Raw genomic sequence first — 17265 nt, 5'->3', positions numbered from 1 at the left:
GAGGACGGACAGACAGCAGGACAAGACACATGGATGACACACACAACAGGGGAGTGGCATGGGGGGTGTTCATCATGAAAACAGGAAAAATTGTTTGAAAACTTCAAAAGTTTTACTGGATGAGAATTTTTTCCCATTTGTATTAAAAGAGTGCTTTCATATCACCAAGACAGAAATCCATCTGTTAATTTACCAAGCTCTTCCAGGATCAATGGTATAAAAATTATCTGTACCACTTGTTTCTGCTTCATAGTTCATGTTAAATATGAGTTAAATGTCCTTGTGTTGATCAAACTTTAACCCTTTTTTCCTTTTTCCCAATTCTTTGGCAGAAATAAAGATTTTTGGTATCTGAACTGTTTTCTGACTGTATGTCTGTCGTCTTTGTGTTTAAATTCACAGTTCCCACTGAAAATGTTGCAACAATAGCAGACTGTGCCAGTGTGATTGAGGGTGTAAGTCGCAGTCGCAATGCCTTGTTGAATGGAGACACAAAAAACTATGATTGGGATTCTGGGTACACGTGCCATCAGCTTGGGAGCGGAGCTATTGTGGTACAACTAGCACAGCCGTACATGATTGGATCAATACGGTAAGAGGGTTGATTTTTCTCTAAATTAAGGGCAACAGTGAAACTTTTGCTGAGCACAGTTATTTTCTTTAGAATATATGACATTTGGAAACGACGATAATTATGGAACGAGTTTAGTAGTTGTCATTTGGCTTCTTACTTCAGTACAGTGACCATGTTAAAAATTAAATGTGTGAATTATATGTTGAGATACAGTGGTGCAATTCCAGAAAATACTACATTTCAGAGGCATAGAACATAAGTAGTCAAATTGCAAGATTAAAGGTATATACTTATATTAAAATAGAAATTTAATTGCAGCCTTACTTGTGGTCCAAGTAGGTGCAGTTCCTCATAGCTACCTCATTGTGAAAACAGAAATAGTTATTGAAAAAAGCCATCATCTCGAGTCAGCCAGGTTTCTTTTTCACTGTACAATTAATACCAGTTCTTACTTGAACATGGAGTGTATAATAAGGGTACAGTAACCCGAATATTGCTTTACAGTGTTGGATTAATGAATGTGTTTAGATCTGGATTGGAGTTCATTGGTCTTTGTACAGTGAATGTCTGTATACATACAAAGAACAAACTTTTGGCTAATGTAGAAACTTCGGAAATAGATTGGAGAGCAGGATTGTTCAGAGGTGAAGATTTTTGCCAACTTCAGATTCTCTGACTGTAAATGGTTTTTTGTTTCATAAAATCAGACATACAAAACCTTGTCTTCATGGCTTCCTGTTCTTTGGAAATTTAGAATATGTTGTCAGGGACTTAATTTGTATTCTCTGTGACAAGGAAAAAAAAGAGAGAGATTTCTGAAGTTAGAGCACTAGTGAGCAAAGTTTGAAACCTCAGGTGAGGTACTGGCTCGCAACAGAGACCATGCACAGAGGTATGTATTGCTAGGAGCTAGCTCGATGCCTTCTGCCTGTTATAGTTGCCTCTTCAAACTGATTGATGGGCAAGTGAGATTTGAAATCTCTTTTATAACTGCCAGTTTCTGTTTTCTGTGCTTTGATTTTGGCTTGTGGCATTGTTATGGTGGTTATAAAACTTTGAAAATAGTTTAAAATCAGACATCCAAGCAAATCTCTAACCTAATAAAAATACTGTTTTGTCTGTATACTAGGTAGAGATACACAATGCAAGTCTGTCATTATTCTCACTGTGTGAAACAAGTTGAATAAGTATAGTTGGCAGCTTTCCACACTCAATGTTTTATGCTTTTGAGTTTGGTGTTTTTAATGTTCAATTAAGTATTGCATCTCAAGTAGAAAACCAGGAAGACACAGTACTCAGATTTCTTAAAAGAGGTAATTGAAAATGTAATTACATAATATTTGTGCCACTTTAAACTTAAATCTAAGTAGCAGCAGAAGCTTTGACCACATGAAGAAGTAAAACAGCAATATGTGAACTGAAATGCATGGTTTCTCAGTTCATAGTCTTTTCCTATCTTACCATTTTCTGCTATCTTTCAATTGGTGAGTCCATACCATCTTTTCAAGTCACTGTTAAAAATTGACTTTCCTATGTTAAATACTATGCTAGTGTTTATTCTCATTAAGTCTTATTATTAAATAGTGTGTTAGATGAATTAGACTTTGGTTGCCAAGAAATGGTAATTGGCAAGTGTGTAGAGCAAATTAAAAAAAAAAAACCACAAACAAACAAAACAACAAATCCAAACATTACATAATTTAAGACTAACAGGTATTTAGTGATTTATGTGGTATCGCATTGTACAGATGTAGGGTTATAATCTCAGTTCTCCTGCATGTATAGTACAAACCAGATTATTATCTTGCCTTAAACAACAACAATAATAAGCATCATTATCTAGGGTATCCTCTCACAGAGGAGACTACCTGCACTGCCTAGAGCCAGACCTATGTCATATTTTCCTTTTTGTGTTCTGCCTAGAAAAACAAGTTTTTTGATTTGCAGCCATGTCTGTTTGCAGATCATAGGCAGCCAAGGGGTAGATGCCCACTTGAAGGGAGAAGCAAGGTTTCACCGTGTGGCAGCTATGCCTTTGGCAAGGGTCTGGAACGCATCCTGTACTGTGGAATGCTAAAGATGGTGACAATGGTCTCTTACTTAGCACCAGGAAATCTGTGACTGGTACAGAAATCAAATAGCTTATAAAAATAGAGGAAAGAGTCTTAATATTAAAGAAAGCAAGAGATTTTTTTGAACAGACTGTCTTTCACAACTGATTGAACTGTATTCATTGTTTGTTTTCCTACCGTTTGCTTGCTTGAAAACTCCCTTGATCTCAACCTCCCACATAATAGAAAAAAATTTCCAGGAGTATTTTCTTTAGGTTGGCGGTATACCATGACTGCAGAATGACATGAATTGTTCTACCCCCAGAAACTGAGTCATTAGACCTGTGGGTTTGGATTCTAAATGAATAATTAGGAATCAAAGTATGTGTCTTTTAAGTTCAGAGACAGGAATGTGCCGTTGAATATGTTTGTATCAGAGAGAGTAAATATACGAGCCTTTGAAAAAAGGGTAGTAGCTGCTTTTAATCTATAGAAATCAGAATACATGGAGAGAGCCTCCAAGTCAGAATGTGTTACCATAGCAACTAAATTCTGAGTTCTGAGAAGAACTCTTGGTACTCAAATATGCATTAGAAATGCATAGAGAGCTTAATGTTTCAGGAGTATGTCTTATATGCATGTTTTCTGCAGAAGTCATCCCACTGTTTTAGAATCTTAGAACCATTCAGGTTGGAAGGAACTTGAGGAAGACATCTAGCCCAGCCTGTTCCTCAAAGGAGGGTCAACTATGAAGAAAGACTATCCTACTCAAGACTTTATGCACTCAGGTCTTGAAAACGTCCAAGGAAGAAAATTCCACAACTGTGGGTAGCCTGTGCCAATGTTTAATTACCCTCAGTGTACTTTTTTTTTTTCCTTTTCACGTGGTTCCTGTTTCCTATGCCTCTAGTCCATCTGGAATGTCCTGTTTCAATTTTTCACTCTTGTCTTTTGTTTTTCCCATGGTGCACCTCAGTAAAGAGCCTGGCTCAGTCTTTTTGGTAACCTGCTCTCAGTATTGAAAAGTGCTGTTAGGTTCCTCCCCACCCACAAGCCTTTTTAGGCTAAACAAGCAAATTTCTTCAGCCTCTTGCACAGTGTGTGTGCTCCAACCTCCCAGCCATCTTGGTCGTCCTCTGCTGGACTTGCTCAGATCTATCAGTGTTGTATTTGGGTCCAAAATGGGATGCAGTATGCTGGGTATGATCTAGCAAGTGTCGTGTAAAGGAGAATAATATATTTCCCTTGTTCTGCTTGCTCAGTTCCTGCTGCTACAGCTCCATATGCTGCTAGCCTTCATTGCTGAGAAGGCACACAGGCAACTAATGGCATCTTCTGTTCAATATGACTCCCATGTCCTATTTAGCACAGTCAGTCTGTAGCATTTACTACTGCAGTGAATTACAGGTACAGGATTTTGTTTTTGATCTTGTTGAATTTCATGGAATTCTTTTTTGCCCGTGCCTTTAGTCTTCCCAGAGGCTGGCAATCAGTTGTCCTGAATGGCAGACATAATCTCAACCGTTTCAGTTGCACCCCACAGTTTGCTGTCATCTGCAAGCTTGAGGGCTCATTCCGCCTCCTTGTCCAGGCTGCTGATAAAGATATTAAACAGGATAGGTCCCAGAGTAGACTCTGGAGGAACTCCTCTTGTATCCAGTCTCTGGGTGGATGATATTAACCACTACCTGTTGAACTAAACAATCTAGCTGATTTTGACCCATGTTAGTCTACCCATCTAAATTGTAACATCACAACTTGGATACAGGGATGCTATAGGAGACCATGTTGAAACCCTGTTAATATCAAATACTTCTTCAGGGATTTGTATATAAATTTGGAGCTCTTGACTCCCATATCAAAATTTACTCAAATTCTGAAACAGCTGTAATGATAGTCTCTGCCCAATAGTATTTTATAATAGAAAAAACCTGGAAAACACAGGGGTTGGACTAGACAAGGCTAGTCCCTTGAATGCAAACTGTTCTATGATTCTGTTATTTTATTTAAAAATAATTGTAACTAAATACTGGTTTTTAGTTAATAGAAATTATTTTTGTTAAGAGGTTTATTCTTTTATTAAGACTCCTACTTGGAACAGCTTACAAGATACTTGGAACAGTTAACAAAGAAAATGTTACTTTAGGTAGTTTTTTTCTACATTGCTGCCTGTCTGGACAGAAAATAACCTTGATATTTTTCTTCTCTGAAAAAACCCTTATCAATGACAGAAAAACCATTATGTTTAACTAGGAACAGAAAGACAGCAATCGGTGTGTCTAACATAGTAAATATGATCTAACTTTTAAATGGCTAAAACTTTAATATTGAAAAGGTTGCCATATCACAATAGCTCTCTGTCTAACTCTCCCTGCATTTATCTGGAATAGAAATGTAATACTATTATGCTACAGTCTTTGGCTGATAACTTCATAGGGTCTTTGGATTTTTTTTTCCCCTATGAATTTCCTTAAAAAAAAAAAAAAAAAAAAGGAGAAAAAAGACCAACAAAAAAAAATAGAAGATAGAAAAGGATTTGTTATAGTGTATGTGGTGGAGGGAGACAGAATTCTTCTGTACCATAGTGGATTTCATGTTAAAATAAATAGAAATATTTTGCATCTTTGTAAAAGCAGATTAACCACTTATCCTGGTTTAATCTGTTTGAAGACTTTATTACTAATATGAATACGTGATAGCCAACTGTTTTGTTTTTCATATTCATAAATTCTTAAATTAACAAATTATATCTGTTATCTTTAATGTTTTCTGTTTGCTTATACCATCTTCATATACATCTCTTATGCTTTCTCATTTTCCATACCACTTCTGCTTAGGAAGTTTTTCTTTCTTTGCTGCTTGTTTTCTGTGCTTGCCTGACTTGAAAGTGAAATTGTAACTTAAAATAAATGATCATATAAGCACATAGCAAATACACAGGAATTTTGCCTCCATTATAGGAAAGATTGGTTTCCTGCAAGATAACTACTGAAACATAAATATCTGCAGAAAATGAAAGGGCATTATAGACAACTGGAGGCAAAAATGCAAACTCAATTGTATACAAAAACCTGCTTTCCATACGATTTTGGGTTTTCTTTCTTTTTCTCCATCTTTTAACAGGTGTCTTACCTCATGTTTTTATTTCTGTCTTTTGGGTTTCTGTAAGTATGCAACTAGTTTATGAACGCAGTACTATCAAATATTTATACTGTATGTGGTAACTACTGACTTATAGTATTCAGGAAGCAGGTATCTTCCTGTCAGGTGCACAACTGTTATTGTTTGCTATTTTGCTAACACCTTGGGTATATGTAGTTACACAGCAGTCTGATGTAAACAGTGACAATGTTTTTTTCAGAAATATAGGAATAAAAAGCAAGCAGAGACAGCACAAAATGCTTGTATAAATGCAGAACAATCAATCATAGGGAAACACATGACATTTAGTGAAGTACTGTTAAAAAAAGTGCTGCAGCGTCTTTTGATGTAACAGGTAGCCAATATAATCGGTTTCCCACACCTGTAATATGAAGTTTTATTTATATTTGAAAAGCTTTTATTTTATATAATGAGGCATTTTCAACATGTGATGTAAATAGCAGTACCATATTAAACGATTAACTGGCTTAGACTTTAGATACCCAAAGAAGTGGCATATGAGAAAAATGTTTAAATCTCATGATGTTGCAGGGAGTGAACCAGATAAAGCTTCGTTCCCCTTTTCCTTCTCAGTCCTGAAGGCAAGATTTAATAATGAGCTAATTTAGCTTTTTATTTTTATATGGAAAGTCCTAGGAACCTGGGCAATTTTTCTATAAACAAATGCACTTCCAATGAGTATAGTTCTGACTTTTTAAATGGAATATTCTCCTTCCTGTCCTTTATTATCCATCTTAGCAAAGCATAGCTTCTCTACAAAAGTTTAGTCTGGTAGTTTGCCTGGAATGTGTTTCAAAGATTACTGTACCTTGCATAAAAAGTGGCCCTCGTGCTCAGTGTGCGCTGGTGAATATTCGTGTAATCACCTGAAAGTCTTTCACTGCTTATCCAGAAAGGCATTTCATGCAGCATAAATGCCAAGCAGGTTCTGTTATCAGTCTCCCTTTCCAGTCTCTCCTAAAAAAGCTACTGCAGGGAGGTGAAGAAAGAACTTTTTATTTTCTTTCACAAGTCCCAAAGAAACAAAAATCTACAGTTAGCATGCTAAGTCACGTTGGGAAAGATTCTGCCAACTTTAATTCACTCATTGTTTGGTTTGTAATAGTTCTAAGCCATATGCTTTCTTAAACCTGTTTAAGCTGGGCTAGGTTGTTTTGGGAGAGAGCAATTATACACATTCTTAAAAGGTACACATATGTGCTGTTAGCCTTTTGCTCTAAAGCCAAGCCAGCTGTGTTTGCATTCCAGTGGTGTTAGTTGAAATTACAGTCACTAGTGTGCTTCTGATATTGAAACTCTTGATCATAGCTTTGAAAACACGGATCAAGGAAACAACACTGAGCCCCCATGATGAAAAGGATCCTACTGAAAAGGAACTACATTTTAATAGCCTTTTTAAAAGGAAACGAATTTATGTATGTTTTTGCTTTTCCCTCTTTTTATCATTTAGAAGACTTGGTTTAAATATAGATGTTAAATCAATTCAGGAACTGTTCAGTATTAGTAGTGACCAAATCCAGGATTTTCGTCCATAAGCGCTTTTTTTTTTTTTTTTTAACAGAAACTGTGCTTCATTCAGTGCTCTTCAGTATTTGGAGACCTTCAAGCTATAGAGGAGCAGTATGGGGAGGATCTGATGAAGCAGGGGGAGGGGGTTGGAGTTGGGTGGTTTTCTTTTGGGTTGTGGGGTTTTTGGGGTTTTTTTAAGTCTTTCATGATGCCACAGGCAACCTTTTTTATTTTTTACTAAGTCAGCTCTGAATTTTTTAATTTGCAATTAGACAGTATTAATATATGCTAAAAGGCTTCTGTTAGAAGTGTTTTATTTTAGCTTCTTAAAGCTATTTTTGATAGCTTATTATTTTTTAGAATGTTAATGAGCTGAGTTCAGTTGAGAGCATCTAGGGAGTTTATTTTAAATCTGCTTGTCCTGTAGACCCGATTCCACTTTGAATGCTGGGATTCCTAAACTAAAAAAAAAAAAAAAAAAAAAAAAAGCTAAACTAGATTGTTTTGCAAAGAAGGTAATAGCAGTATTTTTTTGGGCAAAGATAGAGACACACGTATCCTTAATAACCAGATTCTGAAGACGGTCCAGCTTCTGCTTGGAATAGCTTCTCTCTTTAAGAGGAAGGATTCTGCGTTCGGTGACTGGCTAGGTCATTTTCTTCTTCTAGCAGTATTGGTTTTTTAAATGATAAAAGTGAGCAATAATTTTTGCAGTTATATTCCTCCCCGCAGAGGTAGCAGCTGAAAGCAAGAAAGACTTCCTCAACTGGAAGAAAGTAATTTATAATACAAAACTTGGGCACTCTACTAAAAGGCGATTAAAGAGAGAGCTAGAAACTCTGTTTGGGAAAGTCTGTAGTGTGACACAAGTTCCTTTTCTTTTTATGTATGTCTCAGCTATTTTCATTGACAATCAATGGATCCTTATCTATTGCACTTTCAAAAATGTGGATCTGTGGAAGTTCTTCCTCACAGCTGGAGGAGGAACCCTGGTTAGCTGTATTACCGGGCTTTCACACTTCTCTGTGTGTGCGTGTGGCTGTAGTTATGCTCATTTAGGTCATTGGTTCACGTAGTGCAATTTTGGATAGCTGTCTGTGCTTTGGTTATTTGACTACAGCAGGTTCATTTGCTTCGGTAACAAATAGATTTATGCAGTAATCCTAGTAAGTGTTAGCTAGCTTTGACAAGAACCAGAGGATCAAGAGATAGAAGCAGTTGGTAACAGCCAATATATTGCAGTAGAGTATTTATTTTGCATTGATGTATTGAGTATGGGTTCAGAGAATAAGAGTTTTAACCAAAACAAAACAAGCAAAGCATAATTTTCCAGGACAGACGTAATATGCACTGTTCACTTAAAATATTGCAATTCAAAAACTTTCGGTAGGTTGATGAGAGCTCATTATTTCAGTGAATGGTAAATGCAGCATGCTGGCTTTGCCTCCAGTCACCTCTAACTCAAATAGAAAAGATTTTTGAGATTTTGATGTTGTATTTGCCATTGAGTTGATGTAAAACCACTAAGAACAGCAAGCAGTTAGTTTTTCTAAACTACCCTGCTAATGAGTGGAATGACACCAGCCAAGTGTTTTACATCAAATGTAGGCAAAACCATAACTACTAATCAAAATATGGACAATATTTAACTGCTTCTAAAGAAAAAACTGCAGAAGTGTCTGCCTCTGTTCTGGCCCGTCAGCTGCCCCTTTCAGTTGTGTAAATACCCTCTTGTCATTTGTGGATGCTTCATTGGAAAAAATTATGTTCCATATTGGGTCGCAAACATGGTGGATAGAATTTTTCATGTTTTTTGCTAAAGAAGGCATTCTATGCTGGATTTTTACCTGAATCCCATCCACTGAGAGGGAGAAGAGAGGAAGGGCAAGGTTCTTGGTTTTGCTTTAATTCATATCCTTAGAAATAAAATTAAATTGAGGAATGATGTTGAGGTTTTAAATATCTCTTAAAACAGGGAGATAATCCCATAAAAAGAGGAGTAGAGAGGATACAACATTTGCCAGATGTGTTTTTGGGGAATTATATACTTACAAAGCATCAGGGATGTGATTTAATGTATCTTCCTCTTTGTGAGGCAAGTGTGGAAATTGAAGGCGGTCATTTACTGCCCTTCCTGAAAAGCTGCATGTTCGTTACAATGAGTATGGAATGAGTCCTTGAGCCCTCTATTTTTTCCTTTTTCTTTTGTCTTTTTAGCAGTTTGGTCAACAATTTGGTGTCTTTTTCCTCATGTGATAAACCAGGATTGGGAATTCCCATTTTCCTACCTGCCTTTTTTTAATATTACTGAAGTAGTTACCAAATAAAAGATAATACATTTAAGAAGACAGTGTAATCTTTTTAGTCACCAGAACCTTTTTTCTTTCCCCTATTAAACTGACCTTTCTGAACAGATCTTTGATTCAGTTTTAAAGCAGGCAATGTCATGTGCCAAATAAATGAGTTCATTTATTGACTTTTAAATAAATTAACAGTAATTGGATGAATGTAATAAATTAATGTTGGTAAGATGGTTAGTATAAGCCTGTAAGTCTGTTACTGGCTTTAGGATAGTAAGAATAGAGACGCTCAAGTTCGAGTTGACAGAAACAGTAAAGACGTTTTTGAGTGTTAGAGGCACATCCCAAAAGAAACAGCTACATTTATAAAGGATTAAGAGAAGGAAATAAAGGACTGGAAAATGTAAGCAGCTTGGTTTAATGTTTAGTTTACTTATCACTCAATATCTTCTTCATATGCAGGTTGCTGCTGTGGGACTGTGATGATCGAAGCTACAGCTACTATATTGAGGTTTCAACAAATCAGCAGCAGTGGACTATGGTGGCCGATCGCACAAAGATTTCCTGCAAGTGAGTTTAATTTATATCCACTTATTTGCACAAAGTCAGAACTGGAAAACTGGGGGGTTTATCCTTTTATTCAGTACTTAGGTGACTTTTTGACTGTGAAGAGAAGGATGATTACATAACCCGTAGATTTCTAATTCTAGACCCCTGTAAATACAACTTTAGGAGGTACCAGCTGATAGCGTTGCTGAATATCTAGACTTTCAAACCACACTCAAGTTCTGAAGATCCACATCATTACTGGATCTTCAAACAATAAGTTTGATTGTTCATTCTCAAACAGTCTGCCTAGCATACCCTTGGTTTTGTGATCACTGGAAATTAAACCATATTTCTCGAGAGGTCACGTGTTTATGGTGACCCTGGTGTCAAATCACCCCTCTTTGAGAAACATGGTAGGAGAGGAGAAGAAAACAAGAGAGGAGGCTTGGTAAAGGATTTTCTTAATCAAACGAATTTCTCCCTGATCAAAGCACAATGAGTGTATCATATGCTGTTTTAAGGGGGATGGGAAGAGTGAGAGTAGGGACCAATTCATAACAGATCAACCGGTTACCTAAGTTTGACCTTGTCTCTGTTAAAAAGCAGAGTACCTGGACTATATGCGCTGACCACTCTGCTTTTGAACATGACCCTTCCATAAAAAAAAAAGCTTCTTAAAAAGAGATAAAAAAGGGAGAAAAACTGTTTCATTTTCATTTGTATCGAAAACCAAGAGAAATTAGGCTTGAATACTGTCTACATATATACTCTTCTTTGGCTTTTCTGTACTTACTGGGTCAGCTGATAAAACACAGTCTTCCTGTATGGAAGAGTAATTCAGTGTTGATAGCCTTCTTAAACCATTTGGTAGTTCTAATTCCAAGTAAAGAATGACCCAGGTATTTGTCACAGGACTGAAAAGATAGGCTGCATATTTAGACGTTAACATATCCTGAAGCCAGGTATGCTCAGCATTCAGTGAATGTTGATAGGATATGATCTCTTGGCTGATCCCCAGGGAAGCTCAGACTTACAAAAGTCTCATTTCTCTCGTTTTCTCAAGTCAGTTTTCCACAAGATACGCTTTCCATCCTGGGACAAAATTGAAGTCATCAGCTCATATGGGGCCAGCCCCCACCCATCCTGTATTTGTGCCAACCAAAACAAAACTGATTTTACAAATTCAGAGATGTATCTCAGTTTGTCACATCAGGCAAGAGAGTTATTCAGTCCTTTTTAGCAACACTGCTGATACACATTTTTCTCAAGTTTTTGTTTCATCTCGTAACAAATAGTGCAATTCAAACATGCATTACGAGGTGGCCTAGACGTGTTGGTGAAGGAGAACTTGACATGTCCTCTCACGGTCTCTAAAGGGCAGGGTATTGATGAGCAGAAAACCTGGGTTCTGCCTGCAGGTCTGGAAAAAGAGTAATGGAGACTTATTCATTCTCAAAGGCATCTCAGTGTAATAGATAAAATTAATCTTTTTGTCTGTCTCCAGCCTTTTAGTGCTTCCACTGCTGAAGCCAGAAAAGAGAGAGGTGGGGGGAGAGTCAGAATCTTTTTGCATTTTTTCCTGGTACATTTTGATACTAATAGTCTGTAACAGTCAAAGGGAGCACTTGCTTAAGTATGCACAGTGCAGGTGGAATTGCTGGTTGGCTGCCTAGTTCAAATGTCTACTTGCCATGTTCTATAAGTTCTCAAAGGCGTGGCTGTAGGAACTGTATTCAGGTGGATTAGAGAGCTGTATTTTGCCTAACTTTGCTCTGACAGACGTGCATCCAGCTAGCAAAACACCAGTCTTTAATTTTAGGTCTACAGACTTAGTGTCCTACAGACTTACACTGTCTGCAACAATCAGTTCTAAAGAAATACAAAGACCTGGTCCTGATACTTATAATTACAAAAGCTCAGTACACTCCAGAACAATTCAATTTAACAAGGACTAGAAAATTGTAAAGAAAAAGCATTGACTTGAAAAATCTTACTTCTCTTTGAAAGTTTTCTATCCTCTACATTTACATTTAAATACTACATCATCTCTAACTGGGATAAGTTGAAAGGTTTGTGGCACCCCACATAAATCCCTAAGTTTTCAGGTGATGTCTTTGCATTTCACAGCATTTTTTCATATTCAATTTAAATGTCTTGCCCTTTATGATCAGCATATTGCACTTTTTACAGTCACCCCACCACAGAAAAAAAACCACTTTAAATATGTTTTATTTTCTTTTCAAGTAGGATTTGCAAAAATGCAGAAGCAACTTCATCTCAAAATTACTTTGATTGTAATGGCAGGTTAATAACTCAAAATACTATATAGTATATATAGTATAATAAAGCAAATAAATACATATAATATTCTATGTGTATTATATATTTATAAATTATAGATCATCAGTTTATATTGACCATAGAAAACAAATATAGAAAATACTATATAAATACTAAATGCTATAAATGTTAGGACTGTTTTGTAGAGAGTGTCATCACTGCATACTGTGTACAGTGGACCACTTCCATTTTACTGAGAAATACTGAAACATGGTACTGTGATCGTAAAAAGCCATATTCTTACTGCTTAAAAATAGCTGAATGTAGAATGGAAGAAATATCATCATTCAGTGACCCATGCTCTGAATGAAGGCCCTCACATAAAAATTGTTGGGCAAGTTATCAATATGGTGAAGGAGACATCTTAATGTAAAAGAGAAAATTGAACCAGTCACTGGTAGGAATGTGAGGAACTGCCATTTTGGGTTAATTTCTGTAAATTTAGAATAAATTTTAAGAAAAGGCTTCTTCAACCAAACTGAAAACATGTGGATTTTTTTGTCCTGAGAAAAACAAACAAGTTATTTTAACTTCATGTAATTTTGAGAACAAAAACAAACAGGGGAGATAGAGTTTTATTTTAAACAAAATTAACAGATGCTCTAGTAAGGTGGAGGTGATGCAGTTTACCTAGTTTACCATCACAGTGTAATGGTAATACTCCTGCTGGATGCAAGAGAGATTTTTTTTTTTTTTTTTTTTTGCTGTCTCTGTCCTTCCCCTTACCATGAGTACCTTGGCGTTTTATGCAAACAGGACAGCTCCAACAGGGGGAAATCTGCCTCTAAATGGCTTTTAGTCAAGTGTTTCAGGTAGGTATGTCCTTGCCTGGGACTCTGATTACCTGTTTGACTACAAGTACCTCTCAGAGCAACGGTCAACTAAGAATCTTTACACATGTATTTGTGTGAGGCTGAAATACGGATTCTTTCCAATGCAAATTCTTTCCTAACACACATGTACTCCGAATCATGTGTGTTTTTTTTATAAATTTTGGAGATGTGAGTGCATTCTAGGTGGTTGATAAGGTCTTGAAGTCCTGGGTTTACCCTTTCTGCCATTAGTTCTGTGTTTAATATACTGCCATAGGCTCCAGAAAAATAACTCACTTGCTTTTCCATGTAGGATATGCTGCAGTAGTAAATGAAAGTAGATGGAGTTAAAACTTGCAAGAATTTCACAGGGGCCCACATTTCAAGAGACAGAATACTTGCAATGAGAAAATTTACTAGTAATATTACCTATTAATTTTGTTGTCTTCAGAGACATGTGGATAAGAGTTGTCTCCTTTGCTGCTTGCTGCCTGGCTTTCTGTCTACCTGGTCTTTAGTGGAGTTACAATCCTTTCTGAATGTCATTAGCTGTCTCACAAGTGTCCTGTGAGTCTCCAAATCATTTTGCTGGATCTCTGGCACAAGGGGTAGGATGAACCTAGGTAGCAAGCATAGACCTCAACAGATACCTTTGATGATCAGTATGTGGCAAACAAAGTGATAAGAAAGAAAATTAAATTATGTTTCAATAGCATATATTGGTTTTGGCAGTCTACTGAAGCATGAATTTCCCCTTTAAACTATCAGTATGCTGCTCTGGGTTGTTTTAATGGTATTTTTAATGTAGTGTTTTGTGTAAATTAATAATTAAATGCTCAAAGCCAGGAACTGACAGGCTACTTCTAACCTCCTCTTTTCCCAGTTTTAAAAGGCTGAAGACAGAAACTGGATGTCTATTATCTTCACAGGGGAAGCTTGCTTACCTTCCCTAAGTGAGAGCCAATTAATGCATACTGGTTGTGTAATTGTCAATTTTCAAAAGCTCTATGGAGGCTATTTTTTTTTTCTTTTCCACAGTAAGCTGTTTTTCTCTACACAGTATGACAGTAATGAAAAACAGTCATGTTCCGTTCTATTTTTTAAAACATTTATGATACGTGAGCTTGAGCGTGTTAGTGTTGCACTTGTTAGAAGAATTTGCTGACAAAGAGTCTGAAAGTCAAATGAAAAACAGAAGATACCAAAGGCCAGTAGGAGTCAGACCTCAAAGTTAATGACACTTTTGATAAAATGAGCCCTGTAAAGACAAATATGAAACAGGCTATCATGACGGTTATCAACTCAGTATTGTTCTTTAAAGTTCTCTTGTGTAGTTATTGTGAAATGGATCTAATCCATTGGCAGCAGACATACCATGTTCAATTATCCGGTAGGAAAAAAGGGTCTAATACTCTGATAGAATTTGGAAGACAATGAATATTGTTTATTGATGGGCAGTTCTAAGGCAGTTGTGTCAACTGTCTGCATGGCTGGTATTGGACAGATTTTTTTCTTGTGGAGGGCACGACTTCATTTTAAGAAGATTTATAACATTGCATTATATCTCCCACCCTGCCCCCGTTGGACTCATTGTTTCTTATTCAGAGTATACTGCTGTTATGATAAATGTTTCAAAACTTCCAAACCTAATTTCACGTTTCCATTGTTTATTATCTTTTGATTATATAACAGTTATTTCAAATCTTAAATTCTCAGCTTGGTTCCCATCAATTTTTTTTCTATAGTTTTTCTATGAATGTAATTAGTAATTTAACATGAAAAGCCCTTTGAGATGTGAATGCGAGATTCATTAACAACATTTATTAACTGTCTTCTGATCGATTTTTCCCCCCCCCAATAATTTTCCACTCTGATGTTTACTGCTCTTGTCCAGTGTTTCATATTTCTATCCTATGATGTACTATGTGCATTTCCAGTTTTCAGGCACTGCTGTATTTCCTTCAATAATAAATCGCAGGTGAGGAACACCTAGAGAGAGAGAGGTCATGTACTTAACAATTCTAAACCACTTTCCAGAAGAGTGTTTTCCATGTTGTGTGAGAAAATACTTTACACAATGCTAGTGGCAAACTCAGTTTTGGATGTTTTTCTGGGTATACTTTTGTGAAACCAGGCTAATCTCTATCATGATGTGATTATTTCTTTCGCTGTAGAGATAGTATTTGAAGTGTGTGAATACTTTTCCTTGTAACTGCATGTGGCACATTACATACTCGTGTATGTAGGTCCTTATACTTAGCCACAAACATATCAGCTTTTTCCTCCTGTCCTCCTCTAGTTCCTCCACATCATTCTATGATCCCATCTCTAGAACGCCGTCACATCCACTCTCATCCATCATTCTTCTCCTTAACCACTTTCATGGGCCTGTTTTCTCTCATAATAAAATACCTTGAACATTTCTCAGCCTGCTTGCCTCTTCAACTGCCTGTATGCTCATATCACTTTTTCTGTTGCTTCCCTTCACTATTGCATCTATCTACTGTCCTGTCATACCTAGAATGACAAAAACAATGTTTTACCTAATTTTTGTATAATCCTTAATTCTGTCTCATGCCTGAGCTCCCAAGTGGGAGTGGAACAGGATAAAAGGAACTGCTCTTGTACCTGCGATGTCAAACACAGTATTTTGACCACGCTTCATCCTATTTTACATGAAGTTGATTTCACAGCAAAACTGTTCTTGTACCTCTTCTGTCAAACAGAGTATATTTCAACCACTGTTCGTCCTATTTGACGTGAAGCAAATTTCACAGCAACTCTGGGAAATCCAAATGCCTCCTCCAGAGTTGCTGAACTCAGTGTAGCCACATTCATATAATACAAAGATGAAATATATTCAAGCAAGATGTCTCGGAAATTGCTACATTGTTAAGCTCAATTTCAAGTCTCACTACACAAAAATAAACTGAGGGTTCTCATTAATCTGTTCATTATGCTGCTAGTAATGTCTACTGGAGCAAGTCAGACAGATATAAAGGGTCGTTTTGTGTAATTACTGAGCTTAAAAGCCCTGAACGGTAGAAGCGTTGAAGTATGTATTTTTCCTTGTGTTTATATGCTCACATTTTGAAAGATTCTAATAAGGCAAAGGAAGAAAGAGGCCTCCAGCTTCACAGACCTGCCTTATTAAGCACGGAGAATTAAGATTTCACAGAGAGAAACCAGAGTTGTATTCCATTTCAGAGCATTAGGAGCCTCTCAGAAGTGTGGAAACTGCGTCTGACATTTCATTTGCTGGCTTTTATTTTAGACGAGCCTAGTTTGATTGAAGAAAGGTCCAGCTTCTTTTAAGTTCTGTTTCTTAATGATGATTCGGGATCACAAGAAGGTTTTCAGATTGTTAATTTGCCTTTTCTTTTTTCTACTTCTACCTTCATTTCCTTGTGGTTGCTTTTCAGTCACAAATATGCGTGGATCTTTTGAACGAGCCTTGAACAGAGTAGCGAGGAGCTGCAAACTGCAGGGTGTTAGTCTCCCTTGAATGTTTCGCCTTACACTTATTTCACTGCCGCTCTGCATGTGCCATATGCATTGAAGTTTTGCTTTGCTCCATTTTGTCGTGCAGCTAGTATGTCCTCAGCTCCTCTTCATGCCCGTTACTGTGAGGAGAGTGAAGAAAACATCACAGTAACTCTGACATCAATTTGGTTGTTAACTCAGTTCTCCCTTGGAGAAAATAAACAATACCAAATAATACCCAAAGTGTCAGTACCTGTTACTTTAAGGTATTGTATCTTTCTCCCATGGCATCGAATATTTAAATGTCTCTTTGGAGGCTGGTAAAAATTGTCAAGCTAATGATATAAATGGATGTATGTATTATTACTTCATAATATGTTATCTAGAAAAAAATACTTTTTAAAAATCTTTTTTCCAAAATAAATAGTGCTAATTAAGTATGTGTAAAATGTCTGTTGCATAGTCTTCTATTTAAAATAAAAATC

The 17265-nt window shown here is 36.6% G+C and overlaps 1 protein-coding gene across 1 annotated transcript in view; it reads left to right on the top strand.

Annotated features, from left to right (window-relative positions):
- Nucleotides 1–402: 402 nt before the first annotated feature.
- The window catches only part of LOC104616682 (BTB/POZ domain-containing protein 9-like), a gene marked incomplete at its 5' end in the record, with an annotated part of 33999 nt that continues 17136 nt past the window's right edge, over nt 403–17265 (top strand). The window contains 2 exons of the mRNA XM_010281768.1: nt 403–592; nt 10059–10166. Coding sequence (XP_010280070.1) covers nt 403–592; nt 10059–10166 — 298 coding nt within the window. The remainder of the gene's footprint in view (nt 593–10058; nt 10167–17265) is intronic.

This window comes from Phaethon lepturus, unplaced genomic scaffold, assembly GCF_000687285.1.
Source record: "Phaethon lepturus isolate BGI_N335 unplaced genomic scaffold, ASM68728v1 scaffold312, whole genome shotgun sequence".
Classification (NCBI taxonomy): domain Eukaryota; kingdom Metazoa; phylum Chordata; class Aves; order Phaethontiformes; family Phaethontidae; genus Phaethon; species Phaethon lepturus.
This window is presented reverse-complemented; position numbering and strand designations above follow the sequence as displayed.